Below are 17,815 nucleotides of genomic sequence, written 5' to 3'. Positions count from 1 at the left end.
CCTTAATATTTGGGACACCTGGGTGGCTCAGTGGTTGAACGTCTGCCTTTGGCTCAGGGTTTGATCCCGGAGTCCCGGGATCGAGTCCTACATCGGGCTTCCTGCATGGAGCCTGTTTCTCCCTCTGCCTGTATCTCTACCTCTCTGTGTCTCTCATGAATAAATAAGTAAAATCTTTTTTAAAAATTCCTTAATAGTTAAAATACAATCTAAAGTATACATTTCTTCTTGAGAGAGTTGTGGTAATTAGTGCTTTTTTAAGTATTGAGGTCCATTTCATCTAAGTTGTCAAATTTATATGTATATGGTTATTCATAGTATTCTATTATTATCATTTTGATGTCTGCAGAAGCTATGATGATACCCCGTTTCATTCCTGATATTGACAATTTGTGTATTTCTCTTTTCTTTGTCTGTTTTGCTAGAGGTTTGTCAATTTTATTGACCTTCTCAAAGAACCATCTTCTGATTTCATCTGTTGCTTTTCTTTCTTCCTGTTTTCAATTACAGTGATTTCTGCTCTTTCTATTATTTCTTTTCCTCTTCCAGTTTTGAGTGTATTTTACTCTTATTTTTCTAGATTATTAAGGTGGGAACTTAGACAATGGAATTTAAACCTTTTCTTCTATTCTAGTGTAAAATGCTACAAATCTCCTCAGCACACTTTAGCTGTGTCTCATACATTTTGATATAGTGTTCTTTCATTTTTATTCAGTTCACTTTCAAAAAAGTTTCCTCTGAGACTTTCTCTTTGGTCCATGTGTTATTTAGAAGTATGTTGTCAAAAAAAAAAAAATAGAAGTATGTTGTCAAGTTTCTTAGTGTTTGGAGATTGTCCTGTTATCATACTGTTCTTGATTTCTACTTTGATTCCATTGTGGTCAGAGACATACTCTGAGTTAAATTTTTTAACGTGCTGATATTTCCCTTATGGCCCAGGATATGGACTGTTTTATTATATGTTCTAAAGGTCTTTGAAAAGGATATATATTCTGCTGTTTGGTGGAATGTTCTAAAAGTGTCAATTAGATCTTATTTTTTGATAGTGATATTGAATTTTATATTCTTGCTAATTTGTTGCCTGGTTGTTCTACCAATTATTGAGGAGGGAGTGTTGAAGTCTCCAACTATAATTGTGTATTTTCCCATTTTTCATTTTAGTTCTATCATTTTTTGCTTCATATATTTTTCAGTTGTGTTGTTTGGTACATACACATTTAGGACTGCTATGTCTTCTTAGTAGATTTATCCTCTTATCATCATGTAATATCCCCCTTTGTATCTGGTTATTTTCTTTGCTCTGAAGTCTACTTTATCTGAGAATAATACAGCCAGTCTTGTTTTATTTTGGTTACTATTTGTATGACATATATCTTTCAGTCTTTTACTTTCAACATGTATTTCAACTGAGTTTCCCATAGACAGTCATGTTTTTAAATCTATTAAGCCAATCTCTGTCTTTCAGTTGATGTAGCTATGCTTTTTATACTTAATGTAATTATTTATATGTTAGACCTTGAGTTTGCTATTTTAGTTTTTGTTTCTGTTTGTTCTCTGTTTTCTTTTTCCTGCCTTACTGTGGATTACCTAAATATTTTTTAAATTCCATTTTTATTTATTTAGAGTGTTTGAGAGTGTATTTCTTTTAATAGCTTTTTTTTAGTGGTTGCTCTATTATTACATGAAATATACACAAATTATGACTGTCTACCAGTGACATCATTTTACCACTTTGAGAAGCATAGAAACTTTATCTCCCTTTATGTCCATTTACCTTCTCCCATTTGTAATATAATTTTCCTTAAATGTTTCCTTTACACACATCTAGAATCACATCAGACAGTGTTACAAATTTTGCTTTAATAATCAAAAATAATTTAGAAAACTCAAAAGGAGAGGAAAGCCTATTATATTTGCCTATATTGTTGCTTACTATTTCTTTTTTTCTTCCTGACATTCCAAGGTTTCTTTTAACATTTCCTTTTTCTTTGAAGAACTTCCTTTAGTCATTTTTTTAGGATAGGTTTACTGGCAATCCTCTTAGTGCTTTTAGTTTTCCTTCATCTGATGATGTCTTGGTTTCTCCTTTGTTTCTGAAAGATATTTTCACTAACGTAAATTCTGGTATAACAGCTCTTTTCTCTCAATCCTTGGAAAATAATTGTGCCACTTGCTCCTGGGCTTCATGGTGTCTGATAAGAAATGTGTGGTTTCTATCTTGTTACTTTCAAGATTTTTTTGCCTTCAGTTTTCAGAAGTTTGACCATGATGTATCTTGATATGATTTAGTTGACTCTATCCTGTTTGAAGTTTGCTCAGTATCCTGACTCTCTATGTTTATATCTTTTGCTACATTTATAAGCTTTCAGCCATTATTCCTTGTAATGCTTTTTCAGCACTGCCTTTTTTCCCTTTCTTTCTAAGACTCCAATAACAACAACAACAACAAAAATAGATATAGTCCCACTGGTCTGAAACTCTGTTCACTTTGTTTTGGTCTCTTTTCTCTCTGCTTTTCGGACTGGGTGATTTCTACTGTTCTGTCTTCAAGCTCATTGACTCTTTACTCTCTTCTTTCCCTCTGTTGCCAAGCCCATCCATGGAGGTTTTGTTTTTGTTTTTGTTTTTTAGTTATTGTATTTTTCCACTCCATTTTGTTCTACTTTATGTCTTTTACTTCCTTAGTGAGACTTTGTGTTTTGTCATTTGTTTCAAGGGTGTTTATAATTGTTCATTGAAGCATTTTCATAATGGCTAACATTTCTGTCAGTGTTGGCACATGTTGCTTGTTTTTTCTCATTCTTTAGCTTCTAGTCTGGGGAATATGAGGTAAAAAGAAAAGCCAGAGGAGTTACCACCGTTACTCCTTGGATCTGAGATCTCTAACTGGCCTGCCTTCTCTCCACATTTCAGAGTCTTCTTATATTTGTTTTATATAAATGTACAAGGTTTTTAGTTGTAGTTAGCAGGAGTAATGGGGAAAAATATGTCTACTATATCTTCCCAGAAGTGATCATCAATGATAATTGATAGTGTTCTTGTTCTTCTGGACAATAAAATTAGATACAAATATTAAAGAAAAGATAGAAACTAGAGTTTCTCAACTTCACCTCTGTTAACATTTTGGATTAGATAAATCTTTGTTGTGAGGAGCTGTCCTGGGCTTTATGGGATGTTTAGTAGCATCCCTGGCCTCTACTCATAACATACCAGTAGCACCCTCCTCCCCCATCCCATAGTCATAGTAACCCAAAATGTCTCTAGACATTGCCAAATTGGGGAGTGGGGAGAATCACCCCCATATAAGAACCACTGGTATAAGTATTAGAAAGGAAACAGATTATCTCTATTTTAGATAATTACTTACTTCAGCCTTGTATTAGAATCAACTGGGGAGATATTTATACTATGTGTGTATACATATACCACAAAATATTAGATAGATAGATAGATAGATAGATAGATAGATAGATAGATATTCTCCAGACCCATTAGCCAAGATTCTGACTTAATCCTTAATCAGACTGGGTAGGACCTGGACATCAATAAATATTGACGTTCTCCAGATCATTTTTTTAAAATATTTTATTATTTATTTATTCATGAGAGAGGTAGAGATACAGGCAGAAGGAAAAGCAGACTCCCTGTGGGGAGCCTGGTGCAGGACTCTATCCCAGGACCCAGGATCACTACCTGAGCCAAAGGCAGATGCTTAACCACTGAGCTACCCAGGTGCCTTCCCCAGATCATTTTTAATATGGTTGAGATCTACTGTCCTAAACCTAAAAAAAAAATCCTGAAAAATTATTAGAAATGATAAGGAAACTCAGGTAAGTGTGAGATAAATGTACATCTATATGCACCAAGCTCACTTCACCAGGAGCCATGTTTTAGGTTACCCCTCTGTATTTAGGCCACTTTCCACCATGCAGAGGGGAGCAGTCTGGTGGAACTTCAGGGGCTGCCCTCCTGCCTTGACCTGCCTCCAGAGAGGCACCCTGGTCCTAGGATTTCTGACCTGGTTCCCAGAAGACACCTGGGCTACTGGTCAGAGGATCAGGAAAAACCTGACAAAGAGTAAAAAGTTGGAAATGAGCTTTATCCCTTCATAGATCTTTGGAAGGAGTGAGGAAAAATTATCTGATTGCTCTAAAAATCGGACTGTCCTAATTCACAGATTTGTGTAGTTGGCAGTAGATTTAAGTTCTTAACATGTGTGTCTTTGGCTTATAAAGCCTTCTGGGAAAGAAATAATGTATGTATTCATTTTCCCCAACACTTCATTATCCCTCTTCCCTTCAAATCATCCCCCCCCCCCCCAAGACTTTGAAATGTCTAAGGTTGTTACACATTCAGACTTGCATTTCCTCTTCTAGGAAGGAGTTCTTGAGACAGAGGCGGGCCGCTGTGACCCTCCAGGCCAGGTGGAGAGGCTACTACAACAAGCGGAACTTCAAGCAGGTGAGAGGACTCACTAGGGAGACTACTCCAACTGAAAACTTGTTCATGTGAATATGAGAACTCAGGCAGGAAGGATCAGATCACTAACTCACTATAACAGGCCTCAAATGACCAGCCCTCAGCATTCTACATACTCTCTGTTTAGCATCATCTAAGGTGACATGGTCTGTGGGCTTCAGAGTGATCTCTTGCAGAAGTTTGGACGTCTCTAGAGCTAGGATGAGATGTCCTGCTCTGAAATCACATAATGATTGGCTTCTCAATTTGCAAGCAACAAAGTGGGTTGATGGATTAATCTCTGTTTCAAGCTCTGCTTTCTAATTTTTTTCTTAACCACAGGCACTGTTAATGAGTGTATATTCAATGAATGAACTAGAACAAACTTAACCACACCCTATTGGGCCTCACTTGACTGCTTTCCTTTGTCATGGATGTGACTGTGGTGGGAACATGCAAACCAGGGCCAGGAAACCAGGCTCAGGAAACCAGGACCAGATGAGCTCTGAAAGGCTACAGTTCTGTGGAGGAGAGTGAAGGCCTCTGGTTACTGGGCTGTGGAATGATGCTTTGGAGGCAAGAGGAGCCTTTGAGAGTCTGGACAGGAGAGGCTGAAAGGCAGGGAACAGGGGAGCAGAAACAAGATGCACATCTTTGCATTTTGAAATTTGTCTATGTGCTGTGCTCACAAGGATGTAATGGCAGCTGACATGGATGGAAAGGCTACTTAGAAGCCTTGCTTTGCATGCATCATTTTATTTATTATTAAACCAACCCCACATGTCAAGAAGCTGAGGTATTGAGAGATTAAATAATTTTCCCAGGAGCACACAACTAGTAAGCAGTAGAGCTGGGGTTTGAATGCAGATCTATATAACCTCTAGGCTTGTAAGATGAAACATGACCCCACACACCCGGCACCCATTGGATTGGTCATTGAGAAGCCAAGACTCATCCAGGGGCTCAGGAATCGCTGTGCACCAAAGCATGTTTGCAGCATAGAAGTGGATTTATTATTTCCTCTTTATTTTAAAGATCCCAGAAATTAGCTTCATGAAGCAAGCCACAGGCCTCCACACAGGTGCACTAGCTTCTGATGGTTTACCTGGACTGGGCTTTAGGTGTGACAAGCAAGGCCTCTGGAATCCCATCACCCATGTGACATCCAAACCAATTCTCTAATCTGGCCACTTTATTGATTATGCCATTTAATAATACTTATTTAGCACTTACTTGCATGCCAAGGACTGTTCTAAGCGCTTTGCGAGTAATAACTCACTTAACATGCTCATGCTTGTAGATGCATAACATTTTAGCATTATCTCTTTGCCAAAAAGTAGATTCACTGTAAAGCTAATTTGCAAGGTCTCCTGGGGTGTATGACTTGCCTCTCTCTCTGTCCGTTTGGGAAGGCCTTCTCTATGCTCTTTGCCTTGCTGGGCCCAGGCTTCCTTTTGAGAGTCTGTCCCTTTTGCCTCCACAGATCCTCTTGGGTTTTGAGCGCCTGCAGGCCATTGCCCGGAGCCAGTGGCTAGCAAAGCAGTACCAGACCATGCGGCAGAGGATGGTCCAGCTGCAGGCACTCTGCAGGGGCTACCTTGTGCGCCAGCAAGTCCAGGCCAAGAGAAGGGCAGTGGTGGTCATACAGGCACATGCCAGGGGCATGGCTGCGCGGCGGAACTTCCAGCAGCAGAAAGCCAATGTAGGTGTAGCCCTCCTCAGCAGTGAGGGCTGACTGGGGCCCATGGCAGGAAGGCAGACAGGAGGGATGAGCAGCAACATAGAGCTCTCACCAGATACTCCCATCCCCTCTGTGTCCAAAGTTATTACTGCAACATGTCCTTATATGCTCTGGGACACCTAGGTCGCCCCCAGGAGCATGGAGGATGTAACATAGAAGACGCATCATGTCACCAGGATGGTCTTATACCTGAAACCTGGAAATTGAGCTTCTTGATCCCCTTCTCTTAGTCTTGGGGACACTTGGCAGGACTGGTCCATCCCTGAACGATGGAGGAAATCAGGGCCAGATGAGCTATGGGAGACCACAGCTCTGTGGAGGAGACGAAGGGCCCCTGTGAGTGGGCCAAGGCACGACACTTCTGGGGCAGGGAAATTCCAAGAGAAGCCTTTGAGTCTCTGGGCAAGAGAGGCTGATGGGCAGGGAGCAGGGGAGCGGTGCAGGGTGTACATCCCTGCATTTTGAAATTTCACCCTTGTGATCCCCTTTCCTACAGGGGGCACCCAAGACTCAACCTCTTTCTTCAGAACTCACTCATTTGGCAACTGTGATAAGGAAAAGGCTAGGATGAAGTCTGAGCCTGCTCTAGAGATGAAAAATTGGGTCTGCTGAGCCCATTACTAGTACAGTGGCCAGGGCAAGTAAGACAATAGACCCACAGACATGCCTCTGCTCCCAAGTAGCCCCAGACGGGCCACAGATCAGCCTCACCTGTGCGCTAGTTAGCATGGCCCAGGGGCCCATCCTGGTGGAGCTTTGCTGTGCTTTAAGTAAAGGGGCCAGGTGGGCAGCTAGGTTCTGGGAGCCCCTGGGGCTTGAGGCAGTAGCTCAGGGATCATGTCACAGTGAGGACACACAGGCAGCCTCCCTTCTCTGAATCTTTGATTCTCCGTGGGAAATGAAAAGCCCAGGGTGCTTGATCCCTAGTCACACTAGCTATTCTAGGATTTTAGAAGAAATCTTATTGATTTGAACAAATGACATCGGGGGGAGGTTTAGCTGGGTTCTGTGAGGTGCTTGCCTCCACTGGGCCTGTGGTAACCTTTCCTCCATGGGGTATGTGCACAGGGGCCTCTGGTCATCCCAGCTGAAGGGCAGAAGAGCCAAAGTATTCTCCCCACCAGGAAGCGTAAGTCAATCTACGATACCATCACTGACACGGAGATGGTGGAGCAAGTGTTTGGCTTCCTCCCTTCCATGATTGGTGGGCAGGAGGGCCAGGCTCCATGGCGCTTTGAGGTAAGATGGGCCCTGTTATTGAGGGGTCTCGTCTGGCAGGGGATGGGAGGTCCCCACTCAGTCAGCCTGGAGGCTCCCCGAGAAGCCAAGGCTAGGCTGGGGTAGGGTGGAGGCTGGCAGAATGGGTGGTCAAGTGTGTGCTGCAGTCCTGGGTGAGCAAACAAAGAAAAGAGGAGTGTGAGTTTCTGTGGCCAAATCCTCTCAAGTTAAGCAGGTTTATGACTTATGAGACTTGCTAGAACCTTTAACATACAAATGCTTTGGGGCTTCCAACCAGGCAGCATTTCCCACCCTGTACTTGACCCCCTCTCACAGAGCACTCTGCAGCCGCTGCTCTGCAGAATGTGATGTGGGGGCTGATGAACCGAAGAACTAATGAGCACTGTGGGAGGTGGGGGTGCAGGGAGAGGAAGGCAGGACAGGAGGGCAGGAGCAGGGGCAGGAGGGGAGCCAGTCCCTAGGGCTCTCACTCTGGGCCCCGAGACCCAGTGATCTAGGCACCCCCACCCCCAAGTGCTTATGCCATTCCCCTAAGCATGTATACACACACACAAGCACGCACACCAGGCTGTGTAGTCGGGGCAGCTGAGACCAGTTCTGCAGGAGGAGCAGCCCACCAGGGCCCATGGAGGGTGTGAGGTGGTGGAAGAGGTCTCAGACAGAGGGGGGCGTGCTCCATACTGCACCCAGACAGACCTGTCTTGGGGCTCCCTGGCCCCCAGAGATGCACACCCTGCCAGCTAGCTGACCCTGACCCTCCCTCTCACTGGCACCCAGGACCTGGAAGCGAAGAGCCAGAAGCTGCCCGAGGTTGACCTGGACACGGTCCCCCTGGTGGAGGAGTCTGAGGACGATGTGGACGGGCTGGCCGAGTACACCTTCCCCAAGTTTGCTGCCACCTACTTCCAGAAATCGGCCAGCCACACGCACATCCGGCGGCCCCTCCGATACCCACTGCTCTACCATGAGGAAGATGCTGACTGCTCGGTACCCCGGGGTCCTCCGATTCTTGTGGCTGGACCCCCCCTCCCCCCCCGCCCGGGTTCAGAGGGACTGAGGAAGGGAAGGGACTGCTAGCCCTGGTCCAGCTGAGCCCCCGTCTCCGTCTCCGTCTCCGCAGGCCGCCCTGGCCGTGTGGAACATCATTCTGAGATTCATGGGTGACCTTCCAGAGCCAGTGCTTTTTGCCAGGAATGGCCCGCCCGGCGGCTCCGTGACGCGGCAGATCCGTGACAGCCTGGGCAGGGAGGGCGGCACCCGGTCCCCACCGCACTGCGGGTCCACACAGGTGCGTGCCGGGGGGCGGCGGAGGGGGCAGCGCCCGGGGGGCCTCCCGACCAAAAGGGTGACAAGACTGGGGTGAGGGTCAGCCGCGGAGCCTCTGGCTTGAGCCCAGGAATCCGAGAGCCAGGCGTCCCCCGGGGGCTCTGGGCCACGCAGTCAGTACTGGAAAGTCTCCTAGGCTCTGGGTCTTCGGCGTGACTTGAACACAATTCAAATGCACAGAACGTGAACATGGCAATTGGTGTTGCGGCTGGCAGACAGCGTGCCGAGCGCCGGTTATTCCTCGCCGGCTAATTTCTAGGGGAGCCAATCCTATGAAGAAGGGATTATTAAATTTACTCATTATATGGCAAGAAATCGAGAAGTGAAGTGCCCAGAGCTGGGCTTCTAACCATTCTACTGAATTCAAGGACCAAGTTCTTGACCTGTGGTCTGGCCTGCCCTCTGATGGAAGGTTTATTCATATCTACTTTGGGTCCGAAGTCCTTCCTAAGGCCTCAATTCCATGATGTAATCTTAATGGAACTAACCAAGAATAGTTCAAAGGAATTCCACACTGGGACCGTCCAGCAGGAGGAGCCCCAGGACAACCTATAATTGGACACTAATGCCAATGGGTGGGGGTTTTCCCCACCCTAAGCAATTCTCCAACACCAGCTGGGTGTGCTCCCATGCCTCTCAACTGTGACAGTGTCTACCTGGGGGCAGTGTCAGATCCCAGAGTAAGGGTTCAGTCCTATGAGACCACCCCCCACTTTAGACACTAGTCACAAGTCCAAGCCGTCATCTGTGCTTCTGACCAACAGGCTACAAATCAGGGGTTCCTGTGACCCCCTACTTGGATTTGACTAATTTGCTAGAGCAACTCACAGAAGTCAGGGAACACTTTTTTTAAATAAGGAAATATTTGGTTTATTTAAAAACAGGTACCCAAACATATGTGTCTAAATTTCCTGAGTTTTCAAATCTTGGCCCAAATACCTTGGGGAAAACAGATATACTCAGGGAAACACTTTGCTAGATGACCAGTTTATTATAAAAGGATGCAACCCAAGAACAGCCAGACGGAAAAGATGCATTGAGCAAGGTTTGGGGAAAGGACAGTGGAGCTTGCGTGCCTTTTCCCAGGGTGCCATTCTCCCCAAATTTCCCAAAGCTCTCCAAACTCTGTCCTTTGGGTTTGTGTGTGTTTTTTTTTTTTTTTTTTTTGGAGTTCAATTTGCCAACATAGCATAACACCCAGTGCTCATCCCACCAAGTGCCCCCTCAGTGCCCGTCACCCAGTCACCCCCACCCCCCCTTCCACCTCCCCTTCCACTATCCCTTGTTCGTTTCCCAGAGTTAGGAGTCTCTCATGTTTTGTCACCCTCACTGATATTTTCACTCATTTTCTCTCCTTTCCCTTTATTCCCTTTCACTAATTTTTATATTCCCCAAATGAATGAGACCATATGTTTGTCCTTTTCCGATTGACTTATTTCACTCAGCATAATGTCCTCCAGGTCCCTCCACATTGAGGCAAATAGTGGGTATTTTTTTCTACTGTTTCTAGTTTCTAATGTCCTTCGGGTTTTTAAAGATTTTTGTTAATTTATTTATTCATAAGAGAGAGAGAGAGGCAGAGACACAGGCAGAGGGAAGAGCAGGCTCCATGCCCGGAGCCCAATATGGGACTCAATCCCAGGACCCCAGGATCATGCCCCTGGGCTAAAGGCAGGCACTGAACCGCTGAGCCACCCAAGGATCCCCCTCCTTTGGGTTTTTAGTGAGGCTTCATTACTTAGACAGAAGAATAGATCTTTGGCCCTTGGTGATCCAACTCAATCTCCAGCCCCTCTCTACTCCCTGGAGGTGGGAGGGAGGGGATTGAAAGTTCCAATCCCCCAATCATGGGGTGGGTCCCACTGACAATCCTCAGGCAGTTCTCAAAGTCACCTCATTAGTATAACAAAAGACACCTTTGTTGCAGGAAATTCCAAGGGTTTCCAGACCTCTCCGCCAGGAATTGGGATGAAGACCAAATATACATATATATTTCTTACTATAAATCACAGCACACCACCCCATACATCCAGTATCTGGGACTCCACTTAGACACCTGCAGGGTCCTGTGTGCAAACTAACTGCATAGAAATCCAAGGGGCCTGCAGCTTGAGATCCCTTGGCCAGACCTGGTGCAGGACTAACGTGGGAAGTTGTCCAAGTTAAGCCCTGACCCCGGATCTCTAGAAGCATCTATGCTTCCTCAGCATATGACTTCCTCAGACGAAGTGAGCTAAGAGAGGAAGCAGCAATGCCTAGTCTCCTAAGTCACATACCATGGTGGGTGGGAATGCCAGGGGGGCACTGATCACTGGGGGCCACTCAGGGAAGGGACCCTGGATGGTGGTCTGGCCACTCTGCACCTCTGGAGGGTGAGCACAGGAAGAAGCAGGACTGGCTTCCCAGAAGTGACAACTCAAGTTTTTCTTCGTATGTACATTTATTAAGCACCTGCTGTGTGCCTCCCACAGGAGCAATGAGCCTAGCCGACCTTGCTCACCCTCGCCTGCCAGCTAGTGTGTTTTGCATTCCATCCCTGTGTGGCAAACCGGTTTGACCCCAACCCCCAACCCCACTGATCCAAACCCAAGCCCAAACTCACATTGAGCTCTAATTTTGGCAGCAACTTCTCATGATACCCTTAGGACAAGGTGGGACTCCTGCCTAAGGAGACTAACCCATCCTAATAGCTGGAGACAAGCCCCACCCCACCCAGCCCAGGCCTGGAAGCCTAGATTCTTCTGATCCTCTGGCAGAGCTCCCATCTTGCAGTGGGCAGAAAGTATTCCAAATCATCCATGAAATTTTCACTGAGAATGACCATGGCCCAGGGTTGTCCTGGGCCCAGACCCGGCCCTACCCTGAAGGACTTTACTGGCAAGAGGTACAGGCTTTGGAATCAGAATGGTCCTGAGGCCTCCCTGAGGGCTGGTTATGTGAGTGGTTCTCTCACCTCCCCTTGCCTCTGTTTCCTGACCCAGAAGTGAGGAGGAGGATGTGCATCTGTGAGTGTTGCAAAGCTCAGCCGAGATGCAGGGTTGCACTCAGCATTGTAAATCAGGCCAGGAAATGGCTGGGAGAGGTGGACACTGGCTCTGCCTAGGTGGCTGTCGGGTCAGCAGCAGCCTCTGGAGCAGCAGCTGGCCTGGCACGCCTTCCCTCAGGAACTGTCTCCATCCACAGAAGTCCAGCCGCAGAGACAGAGGGAGCAAGGACATCTCCTCCATGAAGCTAAAGCGGTCCTCCAAGATCACAAGCCAGGTGAGCCTAGGGTAAGGGGGCCTTAGTCTGCTTCCAGCCCTGCTATTGGCCTGCCACGGGAGCCCAAGCTTTTGCTTCCCTCCTTGCGCCTGGTTTCCTCCTCTGCAAATGAGGAGAATCACAGCTGTCCTGACCACCTCCTTTGTGTTTCAAGGTAACCAGCCAGCTGAATATTGGAGAGGAGGCATTTGAGCCTGATGGCCCCATCTCAGACCGACCCATGTCCAATCTGGAGAAGGTACACTTCATTGTGGGCTATGCTATCCTGCGGCCTAACCTCAGGTCAGTCCCCATTCCCACCTTAGCCCCACCTAGAACATCGGACCCCCTAACTGGCTCTCAGCCCATGGCCATAGCCTTCTCCTCTGCCTGCTCCCTAAGACACCCTGTCCTCTCCCTGCTCCCTGTCCTGGTGCCCACAGCCTGGGTCTGAGTACAGTAGATATTATAACCATTAAGAGTTCTCTACTTGTTCTGTGTTAAAACCCAGGGGTAAAAGTGAGTTTGGGGGAATATATTTATCATGGGGTAATGATAAATTTTATAATAGACTTTAATGCAGGGTCCTGTAAGTAAGCAACTTCCTCTTTTATATTACGTATGTATTGCTCTACAGGAATTATCTTTTCATATAAATTTTAAGAAATCTGTATACTGCTTTCAGAGACAGACTACTATATTTAGAGGCTCATATATTTTGGGTTATTATTTTTTACCAAATTTGGGAAATTTTGCCCATTAATTTTTCAAAGATTTTTTTCTATTTCATTCTCTCTCTCCCTCCCTTTGAATTCTAATTAAACATATGTAAGACCCTTTGATATCATTTCTTAGGTCTCTACAAGTCTGTTCCTCTTTTTTTTCTTTCCTCTCTGTTCTTTTGACTGGATAATTGCTATTGATCCATCTTCAGATTAACTGATCTTTCTCTTGTCTGTGCCAGTCTGCTGTTATACCCACGTAACAGTTTGTTTTTGTTTTTGTTTTTAACTTTCAGAAGTTATATTTTTTAATTCTAGAGTTTATACTTGGTTCTTTTTATAGTTTCTATTTCTCTGCCGAGATTTCCTATTCACTATGAGCATAGTGTCCCTTGTGTGTCCCTTCACAGTGATGATAGTTTTAACATCTTTTCTGCTAAATCCAGTATCTGAGTCATCTTGGGGTCAGATCCCATTGACTGCCTTTCCCCTGGAGAATGGTCATGTTTTTCTGTTTCCTCACATGTCTAGTACTATACTGTTGCTTCCTCATAAATATATTACTTTTGGGTTGCATCCTAGACACTGAGGATGACATGTTTAAAGACTCTGGAATCTGTTATATTCTTTCAAAGAGTGTTGACTTTTGTTTTGGCAGGTCATTAACTTGGCTAGATTCAAACTCTGACTTCCTGTAGTGAGCAGCAAATGGAATCCATGGTCAGTTATTTTAGCCTTTGCTGGGATTCCTGGAGTCTGCCCCACACATGTGTTGATCAGGGGCCAGCCAGAGACTTAGGAAGATTTTATATGCAAAATTGAGAACTCTTCTTCCCTCGTTATCTTCTTTTTCGTTTGTTTGTTTGTTTGTTTAAAGATTTTATTTATTTGTTCATGGGAGACACAGAGAAAGAGGCAGAGACATAGGCAGAGAGAGAAACAGGCTCCATGCAGGAAGCCAAATGTGGGACTCCATCTCAGGACTCCAGGATCACACCCTGAGCCAAACGCAGATGCTCAACCACTGAGCCACCCAGGTGTCTCTCTCTGGTTATCTTCATTCTGGGATTTCCCTTCTCACTTTCAACTGCTGGGTTTGGGTACCCAAACTATGTCCTCTGGTTGTTCAAGTAAATAAGGCTATAGGGTTTAGCTACCTGTATGACACCAACCCAGCAACTCTTCTAACTTAGTTCTGTTGGTAGTTCTCTCATGGTTAATCCTCCCTGGCCACCATATGCTCTAATATGGCAGGCATGTATAAATTGTGTCCAAATGAGATGCGCTATGGGTTCTCCAAGTACCTCTAGAGGCACTTCCACACAGTGCTGTCCTAGCTGGGGCTGACACTCTCAGTGATCCATTGAGATTTGTTCTCAAATCTAGCCCCTAATTGAACATATCACAGCCTCTTAGCACTGGAATCTTCTGGAATGATGGGGTGCCTGCTTGTGTGGGATCCTATCAAGATGCCTGAGTCCCAGCTTCTTTTGTGGTATCATCTTAGTCAACAAGAAGCTTGTCCATGCTTGCCCACCAAGTGCAACTCCCGGCTCCTGTCCATTCTTTCTCCCATCTGAGGTAGCTTAGAATTCTCCAGGAAGAAGCAGATGATGGTCTCTTGTTCATAGAGGCCCCTAACTTGTGTCTCTGGGGCATACATAAGTCAAGCACTCTTAAGAACTCTGTCATTGTACCCCATTCCAGTACCCTGGGGTAGGCCAATGGGCTTCTGGAGTTCAGCATACCTGAGATAGGAGTGAGATGGATCTCTACTCTGGCAGATAGCCCCATCTCTATTAACAGTTTTCCTTTGGCTCCAGCTCCAGCTGGGGGCTAAGTGGGGGCTTCCCTCTAGCTCCCCATCACTTGGAGGGAGTAGAGATGGGCCAAAGATCTCTCTACTCTTATGAAGGCCCTTCCAGGAATCCCCTTTCAAAGTTTTCATCTTCTTTTATGAAGGAGATGGCACAGTAGCTAGACTGGTTCTGCCATCTTTTAATAAATTCTACAAGAATATATATCTTTAGAATGTTGAGTATTATCATCTATCCTTGGCTCTGGGATCTTAGATTCTAAAACAAAGCAAATGTCCCCTCCACATCCAGCCGTGCATTAAATAAATGAGTTTTTGCAAGTTTTTATTTAAATTTCAGTTAATTAACATGCAGTGTAATATTAATTTCAGATGTAGAGTTTAGTGATTCATCACTTACATACAACACCTGGTGCTCATCACAAGTGCTCTCCTTAATATCCATCACCCATCTAGCCCATCACCCCACCCACCTCCCCTCTAGCAACATTCCATTTGTTCTCTATAGTTAAGGGTCTGTTTTCTGGTTTGCCTCTTTTTCTTCCCCCTACGTTCATCTGTTTTGTTTCTTAAATTCCACATGTAAGTGACATGATACAGTATTTGTCTTTGACTAACTTATTTCCTTTAGCATAGTACTCTCCAGCTCCACCCATGTTGTTGCAAATGGCAATGAGTATTTATTAAGTACCTGCTCAGGGCCAGGCCTTAGCCTGAAGTCTGGGGATGCAGATATGAGGGCAACAGTGTCCCTGTCCTCTGGGAGCTCACTCTTTAGTTGGGAGCATGGGAGAAGCCAAACACCCACAATAACTGCTTGTGCTAAGATTGGAGTCCAGTGAGAGCACCAAGGACTAGTCATAATGCCCTCGCTGGGTGGAGTTGGAAGGAGGAAGGGTGTTCACCAGACAGAGGGAGAAGGTAAACAGGATCACAGAGTCCTGAAACAGCCTGAGGGTCTGGAATTTTAAGTGGTTTGTCACAACTGGGGCATGGAGATTGAATTCAATTCTAGGAGTAGTAAGGAGAAGTTTTAAGAAAGAGAAGACTATGGTTATATTTGAATTCCAGAAAGGTCTCCCTGGCAATCACATGGAAGGATAGAACCTGGGGGTAGAGGCCAGGAGAGGGCTGCTGCAGAGGTCCCAGAAGAGCTGATGAGGGATGGCTCAGAGAGCAGGAGCAGAGAAGGGGGGCAGAGAAAATATCCAGGAGACTGATAGTACGTGGCTGGCTGATGGGAGGAGTCCCAAGAGCTTCCAGACTTCCAAATTGGGTGAAACAGTTGATGATCATATGGGTAGAGACTGCAGAAAGAGGAGGTGGCTGGAGCTGACTGTACTAGCCCATGAGAGCTGATGTTGTCAGCCGTAAATATTTTTCCCAACTCTGTGTTCAGTGATATAATGTTAGTAGCTTCACCTTGGCATTGGTGGAGATATTTACAATACAGAAATTGGCAAATGCAACATGAGAGCTTTTTTCCTAGGAGAGTTGGTAGTTGAACATTGACCATCATCACACCACCGAGTAATTAGGAGAAAGATGCTGGCCTCTGGATAATTGAGGCTGGAGGGGCCTGCAGGACCGTTGTGGGGGACGATAGCGGCTTAAGTCAGCAGAAAGGACCCAGGAAAGCCCCTTCCCAAAGAGAAGGCAGAGAGAGGGGCTCATGAGCCTGTGGGAGTGGAAACTGCTCAAGAGGGGAGATGTTAAGGGATTCTCCACTTCTGTCCGTAGTTGGAGGGATGGCTCAAGGTGAGGCAGAAGGTTGGAAGTGACAGTGAGGGCGGGGCCACTGGGGGCAGGGCTGTGAGACCCCTGGGCATTCTCTGCAGCTGCGCCCCTCAGCTGGAGGGCAGGGTGCTGTGAGCGGACACCCCGTGGGCCTGGGATGTGGCAGGGGAGGGAGCCCAGCCAAGGCAACTGGAGGTGAGGAGACTGAAGGTTGCCATGTATAGATGACCCCACTCAGGGGCACAGAAGGAGCCGTGTGCCCAGACGTCACTGTCCCCTCACCCAGAGCCAGCCCCCAGCCTGGCCTCCCTGCTGTGTGTGTCTTTCAGGGACGAGATTTACTGCCAGATCTGCAAGCAGCTGTCCGAGAACTTCAAAACAAGCTGCCTGGCCCGGGGCTGGATCCTGCTCAGCCTTTGCTTGGGCTGTTTCCCACCCTCCGAGAGGTTCATGAAGGTGAGGAGGCCCCGGGGCAGGGGTCGAAGGTGGGGGGCGGTGGGTTACAGCAAGCATGGGTTGGCTCTAGGCTCAGGAGCAGGTCCAGAAGTCCCAGCCCTGCTCCTGCAGACCAGGGTAGGCAGCAGTGCCTTCTGGGCCTCAGTTTCCCCATCTTTAAAAGAAGACTCTGGACCTGGCTCCTTCTGGCCCCTAATCAGGGTCTGCAAGGCCACTTCACTGGTCCCAGACACCAAGATGGCTCTTCGGAGTCGACAGTGAAATGGTGGGTGAACTGTGTGTTGAAAAGACAAAGGTGTCCCAGGAGTGGGCACTGACTGGAGGCTGACTGCCAGCTCACTCTCTAGTCCTCAGAGCTGAAAATGGACGTGGGGTGTTGACAGGTGCTCCTGAGTACTGGAAGCCCCAGGCCTCGCTGCTTCGATGTAGCTTGGGTTCTGATTGTAAAATAGTATGTAGGAAATGCAGCAAGTCTGAAAAGAAAACACAAGTCACCCCCACACCCAGAGGTACCTTCTGTTCCCTTTGCGGTATCAGCGTCCTACCTGTGATCGTACAAGAAATAATCTCACTTCCTCTTGTGTCACTTCAGGGACAGCAGGAGGCGTGGTCATTGGACCATCTTCCCTGGGCACCAGGGCCACTCCTGACATGAGCAAACTCTTTCAGGCTGCATCTCCTCACAAAATCTCTGTGAGACAAAATGGTTTTCAACACCTTTTGTCAGATGTGTTTTAAATATTGACTCTCCTGCATTTTCACTTATCTCCATAAGTGTCTTCTCATGGTTTAAACTTTTCCCGAGTGCCATCTATGTATATAGCTATCCCAGAGGGTATTTAACTTGCCAGTGGACATTTAGGGCCTGTCTTCCAACTGGTCACCACCATACACACCGTATATAAAATGAGTCTGAATTATTGGGTCAAGAAGTATGCACGTTTTTAAGCTATGCAGTATTTAAACATAGTGACAACCTGGTCCTCAGAAATGCTGTGCCAATTTATATTCCTTCTCATGGTGTGTGAAAAGTGCCCATCTCAACGCACTTTTGCCAACACTGGATATTATTATTTTGTT

General features: G+C 46.2%; 1 protein-coding gene across 5 annotated transcripts in view; it reads left to right on the top strand.

Moving 5' to 3' along the window:
• MYO7B (myosin VIIB) overlaps positions 1-17,815 on the top strand; it is an 85,956-nt gene that overhangs the window by 50,704 nt on the left and 17,437 nt on the right. For all 5 annotated transcript variants that reach the window (XM_038564838.1, XM_038564836.1, XM_038564837.1 and 2 more), the window contains 8 exons: positions 4,377-4,461; positions 5,942-6,160; positions 7,268-7,438; positions 8,216-8,425; positions 8,559-8,726; positions 11,948-12,025; positions 12,180-12,307; positions 16,609-16,735. In XM_038564838.1, coding sequence (XP_038420766.1) covers positions 4,377-4,461; positions 5,942-6,160; positions 7,268-7,438; positions 8,216-8,425; positions 8,559-8,726; positions 11,948-12,025; positions 12,180-12,307; positions 16,609-16,735 — 1,186 coding nt within the window. The remainder of the gene's footprint in view (positions 1-4,376; positions 4,462-5,941; positions 6,161-7,267; positions 7,439-8,215; positions 8,426-8,558; positions 8,727-11,947; positions 12,026-12,179; positions 12,308-16,608; positions 16,736-17,815) is intronic.

The sequence above is a fragment of the Canis lupus genome, chromosome 19 (genome assembly GCF_011100685.1).
Source record: "Canis lupus familiaris isolate Mischka breed German Shepherd chromosome 19, alternate assembly UU_Cfam_GSD_1.0, whole genome shotgun sequence".
Taxonomy (NCBI): domain Eukaryota; kingdom Metazoa; phylum Chordata; class Mammalia; order Carnivora; family Canidae; genus Canis; species Canis lupus.
This window is presented reverse-complemented; position numbering and strand designations above follow the sequence as displayed.